This window comes from Quercus robur, chromosome 8, assembly GCF_932294415.1.
Source record: "Quercus robur chromosome 8, dhQueRobu3.1, whole genome shotgun sequence".
NCBI lineage: Eukaryota > Viridiplantae > Streptophyta > Magnoliopsida > Fagales > Fagaceae > Quercus > Quercus robur.
In genome coordinates this window covers 44,682,560-44,700,675 of record NC_065541.1, presented here as the reverse complement: position 1 = coordinate 44,700,675, position 18,116 = coordinate 44,682,560, and the positions used below count along the sequence as shown (strand labels likewise).

General features: G+C 35.8%; 1 protein-coding gene across 1 annotated transcript; it reads right to left on the bottom strand.

Annotated features, from left to right (window-relative positions):
* Positions 1–554: 554 nt before the first annotated feature.
* LOC126695675 (ketol-acid reductoisomerase, chloroplastic) lies at positions 555–5,312 on the bottom strand. The gene is made up of 10 exons (XM_050392505.1): positions 4,921–5,312; positions 4,558–4,650; positions 4,082–4,147; positions 3,840–3,980; positions 2,354–2,581; positions 2,159–2,276; positions 1,942–2,081; positions 1,663–1,830; positions 1,339–1,494; positions 555–1,124 (listed from the first exon to the last, which is right to left on the bottom strand). Exons 1-10 carry the CDS (start codon positions 5,206–5,208, stop codon positions 756–758), a joined length of 1,767 nt encoding a protein of 588 aa, XP_050248462.1. The 5' UTR covers positions 5,209–5,312; the 3' UTR covers positions 555–755.
* Between the last annotated feature and the right edge of the window lie 12,804 nt (positions 5,313–18,116).

Here is an 18,116-nt window from a genome sequence, read left to right as displayed (position 1 = left end):
ACTAACCCATTACTAAAAATCCGAGTCCTACAACAGTAAATATAGCATATAGAGCCTATTTTCATTTCTATCTTTTAACCTCTTTCTCCGGTTACGCCCAAGTGTGAGGCTTGCAATCAAGTTTAGAAGGATGTTGGTGCATGATTAACGTACCTATGGACTTTGCCTAGACATACAAAAAGGAAACTACACAAATCATTGTATGGATTTTGTAAAAACGGAAGGAAAGGTACGTAATTTTTACACAACGAAGACAACTGTAGCCAAGAAAAAACACCAACACGCCTTGGTACCAGAGATAAGACATGCAAATTTATCCTAATCACGGGCGCCATAAAAACTTTATGGATCTGTGAGAACTAGAATTCCTTTCATGAGATACATCACGAATTACATCCCTTCAAATTACTTAACATGTCACAAAATCCAAGTCTTCCTTCTAGGTGCTTTGATTATTAAACCACAACTACCCCATTTTTCATATAACTCTCATTAAAGTTGCACATAACGAAGTCTAACAAAGATAACTCAGAATAATTTAGTCACACCAAAGCTACAAGAAGTACTCACATTGCCACGCCTTTATTTCCTCACCAGTCAAATAGGAACATATAGTGGCTCTGCAAATACATCGAATAGTTCAACCAAGAAGACTAGAATGAAAAAACTACAGCACCCCTAAATTTTAAGTCTTCACGCTCAAACCATCTCAAAAGGCATTGCTGGACATCTCAGGGTACAGATTTTTAAAGCCTTTAATTGCCAGATGCACGTAACTCGGGTCGCACAAAGTCTGCATCTGCAGGCACTGAAATGTCAACGGTAGGTCTCAGTTGGGCGCATACTCCAATGGCTCCATGCACTGGATCCGACAGGAAGTTGCTAATTAGATCCTGGTTTATGGGTACACCACTGTCCACTGCAACCAAGGCCTGCTGAGTAAGGATGTAATCAAAACGTGGAGCCCATTTCCTAGATCCCAACCTCGCTGTTGTTGAACAATTATCAACCATGAAGGAAACTCCACGAGCATGCATAAAGGGATTCAAGGAATCAACTGACTCAATCACACTTTCATTAATGATCTCAGAGTATGAGTGACCTTTCTTCCTCAATATCTCAATCTGGATTATTTAAAAATATATATTCAAAAGAAATTTGTTAGACAGCATGCAGTCAAGATTTTATTTGTAACACCATTTGCAAAACTTGTGAACCTAGCAAAGTCAAAAAAAGGAAATTAAATGGAAGGATTAACTCCTGAGACACTTGACCCAGAGAAATCCCAAGGCACCAAAGGTTACAACTAGCTTAAGTGAAAGAAAGCATATCTCATACCTGGGCCATCATTAATGCCACATAAACACCAGCAGTGAAAGGATATAATGGACCTAGGTCTCCTGCAGGCCGTGCTGATCGGACACGTTCACCAACTTTCCACATCCGGGTCTGATCAATTTTACCCATTGGGAAAGCTGGTAGACCATCCTTTTCCTGTAGAAAAAAGGCATAACCAGGATCACTTTATAAAACATCGATTTGTGTTTAATGATGAACATAAACTTCATCATAGTTAGAACAGTGATCAAATTCCAAATTCAAAAATGATAGTACCACATTTTGATCGCTTTTCAAATTTTGAAAATAGATGAGTAAACATACATAAAAGCGACGCCCAGCCAAGACAACACTCCGGATCTCACTACCGCTGGCCACATCTTCATAGCATTCATACAAGATGTCCATGCAAGGGTAATATGAAGCACTATATGCAGTCTCAAATACCCTTTTGTCCTCTTCAGACAAGGAATTGTATACAGCCAACATACCCTTTGGATAAAAAAAGATGAAACAATTATCAATATAGATACACATTACTGACAACACACAAACATGCAAAAGGAAAATAATGAATCCGCAATTTAAGCACTACAATCCAACCTTGGTTGAGATGGTCTTTGATATTATCCCTGTGATGCACTCAACAGTGTTCTTGTAAGCCAGATCTTCACTCATTCCATTTTCCGTGTACCTTCTAAACAAGGACTCCACAATTCCATGGACAGCACCAAGTAAAATGCCTATTTATCACAAAAGCAAAGTTAAGGAACAAGTATTGAAGGAAATTGAAATCACCATAGAAGTAATCCACACTTACCACGCTCCCCAAAGATGTCACTTTTATATTCCTGCTCTAGAGTAGTGGCAAATGTGAAAGGAGAACCAAGAGCAACTGACCATCCAAGGGCAACATCTGTGGCTCTACCATCAACATCCTGCAGACACAGAATAATTAGTTAAGATGAGACAGACAGACAGACAGACGGAGGACTGACAGAGATAGAGAGATCACCCGGTGGACTGCAAAACTGGAATTAATCCCTGCACCATTTATTTCTTTGCCTTGGACATAAAGTCTCCTTACGGAAGGACCCATTCCCTTTGGACAGACAGCAATCACACTCATGTTTTTGGGGAAGTCAAGTCCTTCCGATTGCAAATGGCCAAGAAGAAACCCATGGGAAAGCCCAAGTATGCTGTTTGGTTTCATGTGGGAGAATATTTTCAGATAATTGTCAGCCTGTAAAATATTATAAAATTATACCCTATTAGGAAAATAAAATGACTGGAAACACAATGGAACACCAAGTGCATAATTGCAAACAAAATCTTTACACATCGATTTATTTAACAACTTTCCTAATTTTTAGATTTTATGGGCTTTTGAACCAGGAAAAAAAAAACCAAAGAGGTTTATACATCAACACAGTACGTACAAACAAACAGAAACTGTGCCACAAAAAGAATAGCAGCTGAATTGACAAAGAGATCAAGTGCAAATATGCAGATATTTGATAAAGCTAACATTTGGAGCATTTAAATTATACAGATAAAGGAATGATCAAAATTTGTGACATAACATAAACTGTAACAAGACTTATCAAAAATAAAATCACATCAAATGCAGCAAATAAAATAATATTACTTTACCAACTTGACCCACCCATTGTTACAATGTTGGTAAAAGTGTTGCTCGCAGTTTAGTGCAAAGGCTTACCGAAGCCTAGGCGCACACATTTTTTAAATATAACCTCTAGGTTCAAGTCCCGGCAACGGAAAATTATTTTTATGTTACTTATCAAAAAATATATATATATAACCTCTAATAAAAAGATACATAACACGGTATTTTTCCTAGTAGCTCAAATTTTACATGTTATTTCAATTTCATAAAACTTTTATATAGTAAATTTGAAAACAATCATCAATAAACAAAATGATAATATTTTGTCATATAAAATTTGAACATTAACATTTTCTCTAAACTGTCTTGCACTTCATAAAAATACATCTGTGATATCCATGATCAAAATGAAGTATATGGTTACGCTCTGTTTGTTTTGATGGAAAACTTTTTGTAAAGATAGTTTTCCGTGTTTTCCAGTGTTTGGTAGTATAAAAAAAATTAAGTCAAAGGAAAACTATCTTTGGTCAACAGAAAAAATATTACTTATTTTTAGAGATTGTTTTCCATTAAATTTTTTTGGAAAACAACTCTATTTCACAGCAAGCTAAATAAGGGAAGTTAGAAGATTATTTTTCAACTCATTTAAGGTAATTACCAAACATAGGAAAATGAGATAGTTTTATGGAAAATACTTTTTAAAAAATGACTCATTTTCTAGAAAATATTTTTGCCTAAACAAACAGAGCGTTAAATCAAGTAAATTTTTAAAGGCAGAGGAAAAATTGTTTGTGTAATTCAACAACTTAAGAATAGTGTTTGTATGATAAATCAATAGCGCTCGTATTAAGTTTCAAGTGTACAATCAACTGACCTGTGCAGAATCAGAAATTAGTAGCAACACAAGATCACTGCCGGAGACAGTTTCATAAATATCGCCTAGAGTGCCACTTTCTTCAGTAAAACCAGCTGCGCGAGCTTCAGCAAAAGAACGGGAGCCCTTTCTGAGTCCAATCTGCATTAATGTAAAGAAAATATTCATACTGAGAGATCTATTTGATGTCAAAATCATAGAGCAAATAAACTCTAAAAGAAAAGTTGAAAAATAAGAATCACCTTGACAACAATATCAGATTTTGCTTCAACAAGAGAATCCCTTAAATTCTGAGCTTGAGCAGGTCCCTAAATGTACAGAGGAGAAGGAATTAAAATTAAATTCATCTTAAATAGTGATAAAAGCTTTTCACTTTCTCAGGTTACAAATAAATAAGGCCCATCAGGGATTTTAAAGAAGAATAAACACCCCCCCCCCAATCTCTTAACTCTGCAGCATCAGAGTATATATTGTGTAGACAGCCAATCTTCTAATCTCCCACCTTTGCTTACCTCCTCTCTACTAAAATTGCCAATAGCAAAAATAAAAATGTCAACTAAGATACGAACTTTCTTTTATTTCCAAACATCAGAGACAAATACCTGTTACAAATTCACAACCACAATCACAATACTGTACAAATATTGCACCCAACCAAATCCAATCAAGTGTAATACTTTAAGAAATATTGAATGAGAGTAGCAAATCACTCACTCACCTGTGAACCCCAGCCAATAACACCAATCTGCTTAATTCCCTTGAACGCTTCAGGCAACAAAGGGAACAAATCTCTTCCTCCTCTCACAATATACTGCATCCACAATTACACACAACACCACAAACTATCATTCACCAAATAATCAATAGAGAAACCTAATACATGTATTCACACACAAAACATACGTGCATAAACACAATCAAAACCAAAGATCTAATCAATTTAATGCAAATATCATACTAATTTAACATTTCGTATCTGGGTTTTTCAGGATCATCAAAAAATGATGAAGTCCATAACATTTCCCTGCACTTTCCCTCACACATTTTCCCGATAAACAAACACAGAGAGAGAGAGAGGTACCTCGTCATGGCCAGCAAGGTTGACTTTCTCCTTGTTGAACACCTTAGTGTCGAAATCAAGCAAAGTGGGGGCCTTGATGGCTGGAACAGACACCATTTTAGCGCCGAGAGAGGACCCAGTGGAGCCGGTAACACCAGAGGTGGCTCTGAGAGCTTTGAGGCCCTTAGAAAAGGAGGTGGCGAAGCCTAGACAGAAGGGCTTGGAAACGGGGATTAGGGCCTTGGAGATCGACGATGAAGGGGCTGATATAGCTGCTGCTGGGGCGAACGATGAGGTAGCCGCCGACATCGAAGAAAACTCAACAAAGAGAGGCGCAGAGAGAAAGAGAGCAATGACAGCTGAGGTTATCTAAAAACAAATGAAGGGGCATCATGTAGGGTTTTAGTTGTTAATAATAATATAGGACTGAAACGCGGACGCGCAATACAAACACACCTTTAGATAAGTTTTGATACCCTTCTCAAAAAAAAAAAAAAAAAAAAGATAAGTTTTGATACGAGGATACGTGTTCTTTTTTTTTTTTTTGGTGAAAAGGATATCGTGTTCGTGTGTGTGTTTGTGACTGTTATGCGGCGGTCTGTAATATACTAACACCCGCATCATATCATACTACACTATGCACGTGACATGAGATCCCCACACGCTTGGCGGTGCTGTTTAGGTTAGGCAAAGCAAACGTATATTTATTTTTAAACAAAGTTTAGCTATAAAATTGGTTATAGTTTTAGACTACAAACTCACCCAATAAAATAAATATTACTATATATTTTAAAATTTTAACTGTTAAATTATATGTTCTTTACGCTTTTAATACACATGTCAATTTTTGTGTTAATTGGATATTATTTACTACATAATCGATAATCTTATATTTTATGCATAATTTTAAATTACAAAAACTTGCAATTTAAAAATTTATTGATGACATAGTTATTGATTTTAATTTTCTTCAAATTTTGCAAACATGGAGGATATAAGAAGAAGATGTAATCCAATGGTGGATTTGTCAAAATTCACCTCCAATAAAAAGATATTTAGTGAGTTTGTAACTTAAGGTTACAATCAATTTTGTAACTAAACTTTGTTCTTTATTTTATTATATAGAGCTTTTAGTTACATTATTTTTTTAGATTTTTCTCTCAGTCATGTGAGAAAAAAGTTACATAATTGAAACTAATAAAGAACAATTATTATAAAATAAACACAACATAGACTTATATGTTTTAAATTCTATTTCATTATAAACAAATTTGAAAAAGTATACATAGGGCAAATAAATTCAATAAGCAAAAAGAATAAAAAGGTGTGTTAAACAGGTTATATGAAGTTGTCTTTTTTTATTGTTTTTTGTTAAGGACCATTTAAGGCAATTTTTAACGAACAAATTTAAGCTCTTACCTTTCTAAGAGCATTACCATCAGGCGTTGTAAAATAATGTTATTTTGACACATTAAAAAGTTACTTTTTCTATTTTAACACACCACTTTACAATACACTATTTATCAGATGTTCTATTTTTTTACCACTTCATTTAAATATTATTTCTTAATTCTTATTTTATTCTTTCTTTATAATAAGTTCCTAATAGTCATATTTTCAAATATTCTTATTCTAATGGTAACATTCTCAAATAATCTTCTTATTCAAACTATCATATTTTTAAAAATCCTTATTTTCTTAACAAGCATTTTTTTTTCAATTGAACCTGTCAATTGAAGAACCTGTCAAGACTTAGAACCTTTCAATTGAACCTGTCATATTTTTAAAAATCCATATTTTCTTAACAAGCATTTTTTCAATTGAACATGTCAAGACTTAGAACCTCTCAATTGAACCTGTCAAGACCATTATTATTGATTCTGTTTCGTTCCGGCCTAACGGCTGGAATATTTTGTACCGGCATGAAAACTGGTACCATAATACCCCTCATTCCACCTCGGATCAAATTTCGGCCTATTTCGGAGTGTTCCGGCCATTCCGACCAATTTTTAGCCGAAATACATATTTCGGCCAGCACCAGATTTTGGCTTTAAAAAAAAAAAAAAAAAAAAAATCTTACCTCCTCCTTCTTCTTCTTGTTTTCTTTTTTTTCTTCTTGTTATTTTTGTAAGGTTGAATTTATTCAACCATCTAATTGGCTTTATTCCGTGCCAAATTTGCTTGTAATTCAGCATTTAGTAACCCTGTATTTAGGTGGGATTGTTGTAAGGGTAGTGAGTGAGATAGAGTGAAGATTGCTCAAGAGTGTGCAAGAAAACAGAGTGTCGCGGCTGGGACTCGCGGGTGGACTCGCGGCTGCAAGTTGCCAGAAGCTGCACACGTGCCAAGCATGCTGGAAGATGAACAGTCATGCTAGCTGGAGCACTACAGGACAAAACAGGACAACTGGCCATACGGTTAACTCGCGACTGGATCTCGCGACTTGGTCAAGCCGCGAGCCACCCCTGTTTTGGAAAAACCTGACGTTTCGCATTCCTCTTCACTCCAGTATAAATACCCCTTTAACCCACGATTGAAAGAGAGCTTCCAGAGAGAATTTTGAGAGAGAAACCCTAAAGAAAAACAAGATTGTTTCACCCACAATCTCTACCTTAGAGTCTCATCAAATTCCCTCACTCTCTTCCTCTCCTTTGTCAAATCCTTGAGAGGCATCATACCAAACCTGGTTCTCACCATTATCATCTTTGTGAGACAATCGTTTGGAGTTCTGGGAAGCAGTTAGGAAGGAGCCAATCTTCATTGGTTGATGCTACGGTGTAGTAGCGGAATCCGGGAAGCTAGAAAAGAAAAAGGTTCGGCTCAACCTCGTTGGAGCAAGAAGCTTGGAGGGCTTAGGTGCATTGGTTAGATTAGGCTTGGAGGGTCTATTGCTGTCCTTGTATCCCAACTGTATTTTCTAGTGGATTGATTACCGCTTGGAGGGCGGCGGAGAGGTTTTTCGCCGAGGTCTTCGGTTTCCTCTTCGATAACACATCGGGTGTTATCTTTGTGTTTGCATCTTCCTTCCTCTCTATCTCTACCTTTATATTATCTGCTGTGATTTTATTATGTTATGGCTTAGATAGTTTTTATCCTATTTCACATTATAGCATATGTTAAGTTTCCGCACACTTGTTGTTTAACATATTGTTTGTGTTGGTTAAGTTAATTTTTGGGGGTCTAAACGTTCAAAAGTGTATTGGTACACGTTTTTGAACTTTCAATTGGTATCAGAGCGGGTACACTTGTTGTGGTTTAAATACCTAAGTGTGATCCTTAACCCCTTGTATTTATTTGCCATGGATTGTGCTTTGTATGCCTCTTTGCATGATTTGGTTGGTGATGAATGTAACATGCCACGTGTTTGTGAAAATGTCTCTATGAGTGCTAATCTTCATAATTGTGATGACATGTTAATTGAATCCATGAGTGTTGTTGACAAACTCTTGAAGAAAAATGCTAAGAAGTTTCAAAAGAATTTGAGCAAGTTATTTTGTGAAAAGGATGATTTGATTGCTAAACTCAATGAATCCAACAAATTGGTTGAGAAATATAAAAAACTTGCTGAAATTTCTCTTGAAAAGCTGAAAGAGTTTGAATGTTTGAATATGGACTTGGATGCTAAACTTGTTTTGTCTAACAAACTTGTTGATGATCTTAAATGTGAAAATGAATCTCTTAAGATGCATGCCAAGTGTTTGATTGCTGAACCTATTGTTAAAAAGGATGAAAATATTTGTTGCAATCATGTTGTGATACCCGATTTTGTGCCTAGTGTGTGTTCTACCTTAAAGGACAAATCGGTGTACATTCCTCCACATAAAAGAAATCAAAAGGTGGAGAGAAAGGTTGTTAAGTCAAAGCCTCTGTTTAGGTCTCAACCTAAGGCTCTGGATGGATCTAAGTTTGTTCCAACTTGCCACCATTGTGGTGTGATTGGTCATATAAGACCTCAATGTCATAAGTTGAAGAGGGAACAAAACCATATTGCTAGATCCCTTCCCAAAAGGCCTAGTGGACCTAAACACATTGTGTGTCACCATTGTGGTGCCTTTGGTCATCTAAGACCTCAATGCTCTAAGTTTCATGCTTTTAAAAGAATCAAAAGAAAAGAAAAACTTGAGCTTCTTGGAAGTTGTGCTAAAAAGGATAAACCGGATTTGAGTGATAATAGCATGTTGTTAAAGAAAGTGTTTAATGCTCTTAACTCCTTGTCTATGTGCATCTCCGGTTCTCATTCTTCCAACCCTCGTCTCACTTCTCATGAGACACTCATTCCAAACAATTGTTCTATTTGGATGAGGAAGGGTGCCTATGGTTGAGCTTTTGCTCCTTTGGTCCTTGATCTAATTCTTTCGATCTTTGTAGGACCCTTCATGCATTAAATGCTTCATTGTCATGCATTTGTGCATCATGCATATCTTTATATGCATTGTTTTGTTTTTGTTTTGATCTTACTTTTATGTCTTTGGTTTGTGTGTGTAAAAATCCAAAACCACATAAAAAGTAGAAAATCAAAAAGCTTGATCGACATTGTTGAGTTTTGTCTCAAAACTTGTTTTGCCTTGTACCTTTGTGCTAATGGCTTTGTGCATTTTCGAGCATTGCTTGTTTCTTTGCACTCATATCACTGTGGAAGAAATCTTGAAATCTATGTGATTGTTGTAAATAGATCTTCAAACTTGTCATGAATGATTAGTGAATGGTTATATTGATCTTGAAACTTGCATAGACTTGTGTCTATATATCTTCCCACTCTTTATTTTTGTTTTTGCTAAGAAGAGCTCACCAAATGTAAATCTCCAAATGAAAAGAGATATTGAACTGCAAAAACCTGTCGCACATTCTAGTATTCGACTAGGAAAAAGGGTAAGCGACCTTATATTAAAGAGAATGTTTATTCAAAAAGCCAAAGGCTTGTTCATTAAAGTGAAATATCAAATATCACTCTCACAATGAGAGGCGATTGTCTCAAGAGATCAAAATGATCAAATGTTATGGAGTCAAATGTAAAGCTCCAAGATATGTTATCAAGTTTTGTGGGAGGTCATATATACATATTTCTATAATTGAGATGGATCACTTGATCTAGTGCTAATTGTGTATGCCTTGGTTGAATTGATCATTGAAGCTTCACATTAGACTAAGGACTATTTCATTGTTGATATCTACACACAACACACAAGTTTATGTTCAATAAATGCCATATTCATTTATGTGATTGTACTTGATGAAATGTGTTTTCACATGCTCAATCTTTGTTAATTCAAGCGCAAAAAGATTTTTGAGTGTTTTAGGTGTTTTTGGAAAGTATTTTGTTAAAAAAAAAAAAAAATCTGATATTTTTCAAGAAACCCTGTTTTGCCCTGTTTTGGCGACTCAGTCGCGAGTAAGTCAAGTCGCGAGACTCAGTCGCGTCTTCGCGGGTCATTTTTGGCAACTTGTTCGCAAGTGGAAGGTCCAGTCGCGAGGGTTACTCAGAGATTTTGGCGGCTCAGCTCGCGACTCCCTCGCGGGTAGACCCTCCAGTCGCGAAAAACACTTAGAAAATTTTTCAAAATTTTGTCTTTGAGCGTTTTGGCGGCTTGCCCTGGCGACTTAACTCAGTCGCGAAAATCGCGTGTTTTGCATATTGAGGGTTATTTTCAAAGTTGTTTTCAAAAAAAAAAAAAAAAAATTTTTTCATTTTTCCCCTCATGCATCTTTGGCATTGTTCGTACCTTCATCTCTTGCCCTTGTTTCTCCTTGACCCTTTGTCTATTCCTGACAAAAAGGGGGAGAGTATACTCTAATGAGTATGTCGGAGTGTTTTGTCATTTCTATATGACTCTTGTGCACATCCTTAGGGGGAGAAATTCTATTTCTCATGCACATTTGTAGGGGGAGAGATATTCCATAGGGGAGATGCATATACCAAGGGGGAGAAGACATTGAGATAATAAGAAAACTTTGTTTTGAACAAGCACAGGCTTTATGGTGCTTTGAGTTATGTTTTGTGATTCTCTTCGCATCATGTTTTTGTTTTAGACATGCATACTTCCTTATGCTATTGTGCTTCTTTGAATGCATGTTCGGATGATCAATTGCTTTGCTATGTGATCATTGTTGTCATTTCTATATGACTGTTTTGGTGTTTGATCAAGTTGCTCACATATTTCACATCATGTTTACTTGATCGCAATTTACTTGTTACATTATACTTATCCTTTTATTACTTGCTTTACCTTGAAGGTCTAATGTGTTTTGTGCAAGTGTTTCCGGTTACAAGTATATATGTTCCAAGTGCATCACAGCTTCTCATCACTTTGAAGGGGAGAAACTTTATGCACTTTTAGTTTATATTGTTTAAGTTTTTATTCAATATAATGGGTTTGTACCCATATGCTTTTGTAAGCTTTCAGGGTTATTGTTTTATGCATAGTTTGTAGGCTTTATGGTATGTACCTTGCTTAAGTGCAGCCTTTATGCTATGTTGAAATCAGTACTTTAATCTAAATGTTCTGCATTTTGGTTTATGTACTGTTACTCTTGTGCCCTTGTAGGATTGTTCCTAGATGCATATGCCATGTGTGCTATGCATTGGTTGAGTGTTGAGCATACAAGTGTCTTGCCTTGGGCTTGTTAACTTGTATGTCCTTGTGTTCATTCCAAGTGTGAATGAGCACTGTGATCACTACCTTGTGGTGTTCACTTGGTTGATCAAGCCATGGTTTGTTTATTAACTCCATCTTTGCTTGATCTCATATTGCCTGTTTCATATGCATTTATAATTTTCTGCTTACAATGATCATGGTGTATTGTTGTGTTTCAGGAGTTTATGTTCATATGATCCAAGTGCTTCACAGCTTCTAGAGTTAGGTGTGAGTGAGTTTTGTTCAACTGTTCCCAACTCACATGTTATGTCTAGAGTCTGTTTTAGGGTTTTGTCACGGAATAGCCAAAGGGGGAGATTGTAAGGTTGAATTTATTCAACCATCTAATTGGCTTTATTCCGTGCCAAATTTGCTTGTAATTCAGCATTTAGTAACCCTGTATTTAGGTGGGATTGTTGTAAGAGTAGTGAGTGAGATAGAGTGAAGATTGCTCAAGAGTGTGCAAGAAAACAGAGTGTCGCGGCTGGGACTCGCGGGTGGACTCGCGGCTGCAAGTTGCCAGAAGCTGCACACGTGCCAAGCATGCTGGAAGATGAACAGTCATGCTAGCTGGAACACTACAGGACAAAACAGGACAACTGGCCATACGGTTAACTCGCGACTGGATCTCGCGACTTGGTCAAGCCGCGAGCCACCCCTGTTTTGGAAAAACCTGACGTTTCGCATTCCTCTTCACTCCAGTATAAATACCCCTTTAACCCACGATTGAAAGAGAGCTTCCAGAGAGAATTTTGAGAGAGAAACCTTAAAGAAAAACAAGATTGTTTCACCCACAATCTCTACCTTAGAGTCTCATCAAATTCCCTCACTCTCTTCCTCTCCATTGTCAAATCCTTGAGAGGCATCATACCAATCCTGGTTCTCACCATTATCATCTTTGTGAGACAGTCGTTTGGAGTTCTGGGAAGCAGTTAGGAAGGAGCCAATCTTCATTGGTTGATGCTACGGTGTAGTAGCGGAATCCGGGAAGCTAGAAAAGAAAAAGGTTCGGCGCAACCTCGTTGGAGCAAGAAGCTTGGAGGGCTTAGGTGCATTGGGTAGATTAGGCTTGGAGGGTCTATTGCTGTCCTTGTATCCCAACTGTATTTTCTAGTGGATTGATTACCGCTTGGAGGGCGGCGGAGAGGTTTTTCGCCGAGGTCTTCGGTTTCCTCTTCGATAACACATCGGATGTTATCTTTGTGTTTGCATCTTCCTTCCTCTCTATCTCTGCCTTTATATTATCTGCTGTGATTTTATTATGTTATGGCTTAGATAGTTTTTATCCTATTTCACATTATAGCATATGTTAAGTTTCCGCACACTTGTTGTTTAACATATTGCTTGTGTTGGTTAAGTTAATTTTTGGGAGTCTAAACGTTCAAAAGTGTATTGGTACACGTTTTTGAACTTTCAATTTTCTTCTTCTTCTGGTGGGTTTCGAACCCATCTTCTTTTTTCTTTTTTTTCTAGTGGGTTTCGGTCCTGCCAATCTCCCTTTTGTTTTTTATTTGTGTGCTGTACAGCCTTAACCTTTTTCCACTGTACAGCCCTAGACTTCCATCTTTGTGTGTAGTCTTTTTTTTTTTTTTTTTAAATAATCATTGCGTGTAGTCTGCCTTCAGACCCTTCAATGCCTTGTATTGATTTACTATTGTTTAATAGTTAATACTTTAATTTCTTTTAGTTTTGTGAGCCCTTCACATGTGAATCACTTATTGGGAAAGTTGAAAGTTTCAGCCTTTAACCACTTGTGTTGACTTCTAAGCCACCCCACTCCACATGGCTAACTTATGTCTCACCATTTTTAATTTTTTTTCCTCTTTTAATTTTAATTTTATCATTACTATTGTTATAATCTAAAAAATAATTATTAATTTATTATTATTATTATTATTATTATTATTATTAAGTGATATTTGGGATTTGGGCTTAATAAGTTCGACATATTAGTTGAAATATGAACTTATAATTGTAAAATTCTTAAAAATTTATATGGGTTTTGATAAATAACCTACAATATATAAAAAATAGCTATAACCCGAAATGGCATACCGAAATAGACCGATATTAAACCGGTACCGAAATATTCCGTTCCAATTGACAAACCGAAACGGGCTCCAAAATGGTATTCATAACATTGGTCAAGACTTAGAACCTTTCAATTGAACTTGTCATATTTTTAAAAACCCATAAAAATAAAAATAAAAAACTTAGAACCTGTCACCTTCAAAAAAAAAAAAAACTCAGAACTTGTCAACCTTAAAAAAAAAAAAAATGTTGAACCTGTCAAAACTCATATCAAAAGCCAAAAACATATTTATAAATGCAATCTAAAAGCCAACCTGTCAAGTTGAAGTTGTTTCAATTGAACTAAACTACCAACGTAGTCCATAGGAAACTTACACACATAACTCATATCCAATAACATTAATTCACACAGAAAACCCATTGAATTAAACAGAGTTGAGCTTGCCATTTCCTTGATGACACATGGTACTTAAACTTAACAAAACAAAACAACATAGCCAATGAGTTTTAATGGCAGCTTCATAAACAAAATGAAACAAATAAATCAAATCAAAAGTTTTAATGGCAACTCCATAAAGAAGAGGAGACAAATAAACACAACCAAAAGTTTTCACAACTATCCTTGTAATTGCCATAAATGTTCAACAAGATTCATTTGGAGATGAGAATGAGCTTCTTGATCCCTAATGCATTGATGAACTTGAATGAACTTCGAAAATTCATTTTTTGGCTCACGTGACATTGTTGTACATGAAATCTCATCAATTTGTTCAAAATCTAAGTCTACTGCTTTAGCTTCATCTCGCTCATCTTCAATAATCATATTATGAAGAAGGGAATAAAACCCTTTTTCGTCCCTACATTTTCACGTGATTCCCATTTTGGTCCCTAACTTTTTTTTTCACCGCTTTTAGTCCCTATCCTGAAAAACGCGTCTCATTTTTGTCACTGTCGTTACATCAGAGATAGAAATTTCACAGCTGGCAAATGGCAAAGTTAAGATCATTAAAATAATAATAAATTTTTTTATTTTAACATTAAAAAATGCCACCTCAGCATTTAAATAAAAAATTAATTTATTAATTTTAACTAAATAAAAAAATTAAAAACAAAAATAAAAACAAAAAATTACATTAATTGAGATCTGAGGGTGGCTTGAACAAGAACAATAAGAACATACATCCAGATCTAAGAACACAAAATTAAAATCCAAAAATCACAAACCCAAAAACACAAACACAAAAACAAAAACAATAGATCTTCCTGTTAAACCAAACACAAAAGCAACAAATACAAACTCAAAAACACAAAATTAAAATCAAAAAATCACAAACCAGAAACACAAACACAAACCCAAACCCAGCAACATTTTTCCCATGTTATCTTAGTAAACTATAAAGCTACTAAACTATACTAATAAAAACACAATCAATACTCCATTAAAGGATACACACTCGTCACCAGCATCGACAAGAAAAACCCATCGTACCTGCGAAAAAAAACCCACAAATTTTTCACTTCAAATTTCCAAAACCAATCACTCTCACGCTCTCAAACTCACTCACACACGTATGTACAGAAAAGTAGGAGCTTGGAACTGACCATTTGAAATCGACACCTCTAATGGCCATTAGAGCGAGAGTCAGGAAGAGGAATTGGAAAGCTCTAGAGCGATGAAGAAGAAGAAGAAGGAGGAGGAGATTTGGTCATCGGCATTTTGGGGGAGCGAAATCGGGATCGGATCTTTGATGGAGCGGTTTCGGTCGGGTCGGATCATGAACGACCCGAAATGCAGCGATCTCGCTGTACTTGCCGAAGATGGAGGTGAGGGTTTCGGCGGTGGTCTCCTAGCCAAGGCCGTGGATGAAGATCTTGCGATGGGCGGGGTCCACATCAGCGAGCTCACGCACGATTTCAATCAAGTCTAGGTGCTTGCACACTCCCTTTTTGATCAGAGCCACGAGATGGTCCTTCATGAACGGCTCTAGAAGCTTCTCCATGTCTTCATCCTCATCGTCGTCAGTTGCTGGGTTTGTGTTTGTTGCTTTTGTGTTTGGTTGACAAGAAAGATCTGTTGCTGGGTTTGTGTTTGTGTTTGTGTTTTTTGTTCTCGCTGGAAATCAATTTGTGTTTGTGTTTTTGTGTTTGGTTGATAAGAAAGGGCAAGAAAATGCTAGAAAATCTGGGCATGTGTTTTAAATCTGAATTTGTGTTCTTTAGAGTTCTTGTTGAGGATGAACTGGATTTTAATTTTGTTTTCTTTTTTGTTTTAATTTTGTTTTTATGTTTAATTTCTTGTACATGTTTAATTTGATGAGGATCTATAGTTTAATTTTATGTTATTTTCTGGTTTGTGATTTTTAGATTTTAATTTTGTGTTCTTGAGTTTATGTTTGTTGATTTTGTGTTTGGTTTAACAGGAAGATCTGTTGTTTTTGTTTTTGTGTTTGTGTTTTTGGGTTTGTGATTTTTGGATTTTAATCTTGTGTTCTTAGATCTAGATGTATGTTCTTATTGTTCTTGTTCAAGCCACCCTCAGATCTCAATTAATGTAATTTTTTGTTTTTATTTTTGTTTTTAATTTTTTTTTATTTAGTTAAAATTAATAAATTAATTTTTTTTATTTAAATGCTAAGGTGGCATTTTTTAATGTCAAAATAAAAAAAATTTATTATTATTTTAATGATCTTAACTTTGCCGTTTGCCACCTGTGCAATTTCTGTCTTTGATGTAACGACAGGGACAAAAATGAGACGCGTTTTTCAGGATATGGACTAAAAGCGGTGAAAAAAAAAGTTAGGGACCAAAATGGGAATCGGGTGAAAATGTAGGGACGAAAAAGGGTTTTATCCCTATGAAGAATTGTGCATGCTTTCATAATGTCATGTAGTGTTCCATGATAGAAAAATCGTGCAGGTCCATGTACAATTGCAAATCGTGCTTGAAGCACTCCAAATGCACACTCTACATCATTCCTATATGCCTCTTGAGTTTTTGCAAATAATTTTCTTTTATTTCCTAGTGGAGATGGGATTGTCTTCACAAATTTTGACCACTTTGAATATATGCCATCGGCAAGATAGTATCACATTATGTAATCATGACCATTGATTGAGTAATTAACTGTAGGAGCATGTCCTTGTGCAAGTTCAAAAAATATATGAGACTGCTCCAACACATTAATATTATTATTTGACCCAGACAACCCAAAAAATGAGTGTCATATCCAAAGTTCATATGAAGCCACTGCTTTTAAAATAATAGTTAGCTCACGAATATGACCACAATACATCATTTTCCATGTAGCTGGACAATTTTTCCATTTCTAATGCATGTAATCAATACTTCCCAACATGCTTGGAAATCCACGATTTTGGCCATGGGCTAACAATCTAGCGATGTCTTCATTGTTTTGTGATTTCAAGTATTCCTCTGAGAAAATAGCAACCATTGCTGCAACAATTTTTTTCAGACTCATCATTGCAGTTCTTTCTACTATTCTCACGTATTCATTCATAAAATCAGTTGTTACTCCGTAAGCAAGCATCCTAAGTGTAGCGGTCATCTTTTGAAGGGTAGATAGACCAAACTTTTTGGCATTATTTCTTTTTTGGATAAAGTAAGGTTCATGAGCTTCTACCTTAGATAGGATTCAGAGAAAAAGAGAACATCTCATTTGAAATCTCCTTCGAAATAGTTTGGGAGGATATACAGGTTCTTCGGCAAATTAGTCATCATAAAGCCTTTTATGACCTGCCAAATGATTACGGTCGATATACTGGCAACGCTTACGTTGTGATGTCAAACCCGTTAGAAGTTTTATAATTATCTCATCTTCATCTGAGTCATCATCAAGTAATTCACGAAAAAAAGAACGACCCATGGAGATAAACTAGAAGAAAACATTGGAAAGCAATTATCAATATAGATGCAAGAAACATAATATGAAATTGAATCGATAACTTAAAAAGAAGGTTTGATCATTATATAAAGAACATAAAATTTTCTTTAAATAAAAACGTGGCCTAAGATGAGATCCTCTCCTACAAGCATAGAAACTATAAGAAAATATAACCAAAAAAATGTATATAGTATTATATGTGTTGGCTCCTAGCTTTTTGACTGCTCACTAATAACTCAGTAGTTAGTCACCAGCTCATATGAATTATTATATGTGCTATCAGCAAATTAGTTATAGGTATATACATGGCAATATCCCCCATTTGCTATCATCTAGCACACACATATATCTAATACCTACTACACAACCTTAACCAATGACAAACTGCACACTGCTGCAATGCTCCATTGATACTACTACACTACAGCAGTCACTAACACAACATACAGCAGCAAAGCAAAATCAGGGCACTTACATACTAGCCTCTCAGCCCAATCAGCAGCATCAATAGCACAACACCAACATTAAGCATGATAGTAAGCTAAGCTAATGTCTCATAGTAGAAACAACCTTAGCACAACAACGCATTCGGCTCCTAACATCATTGTAGCTACCAATGACAGCTTTGAAGAGAATAAACAACAAACAATTCA

What these genes read in the sequence shown, in the direction of transcription:
- LOC126695675 (XM_050392505.1), bottom strand. Translation starts at nt 5,208, where the DNA reads ATGTCGGCGGCTACCTCATCGTTCGCCCCAGCAGCAGCTATATCAGCC. An exon ending in TAATTTCTGATTCTGCACAG is followed by an intron (nt 2,582 to 3,839) that starts GTCAGTTGATTG and finishes AATATTTTACAG; the next exon opens with GCTGACAATTATCTGAAAAT. An exon ending in TGGCATTAATGATGGCCCAG is followed by an intron (nt 1,125 to 1,338) that starts GTATGAGATATG and finishes TAAATAATCCAG; the next exon opens with ATTGAGATATTGAGGAAGAA.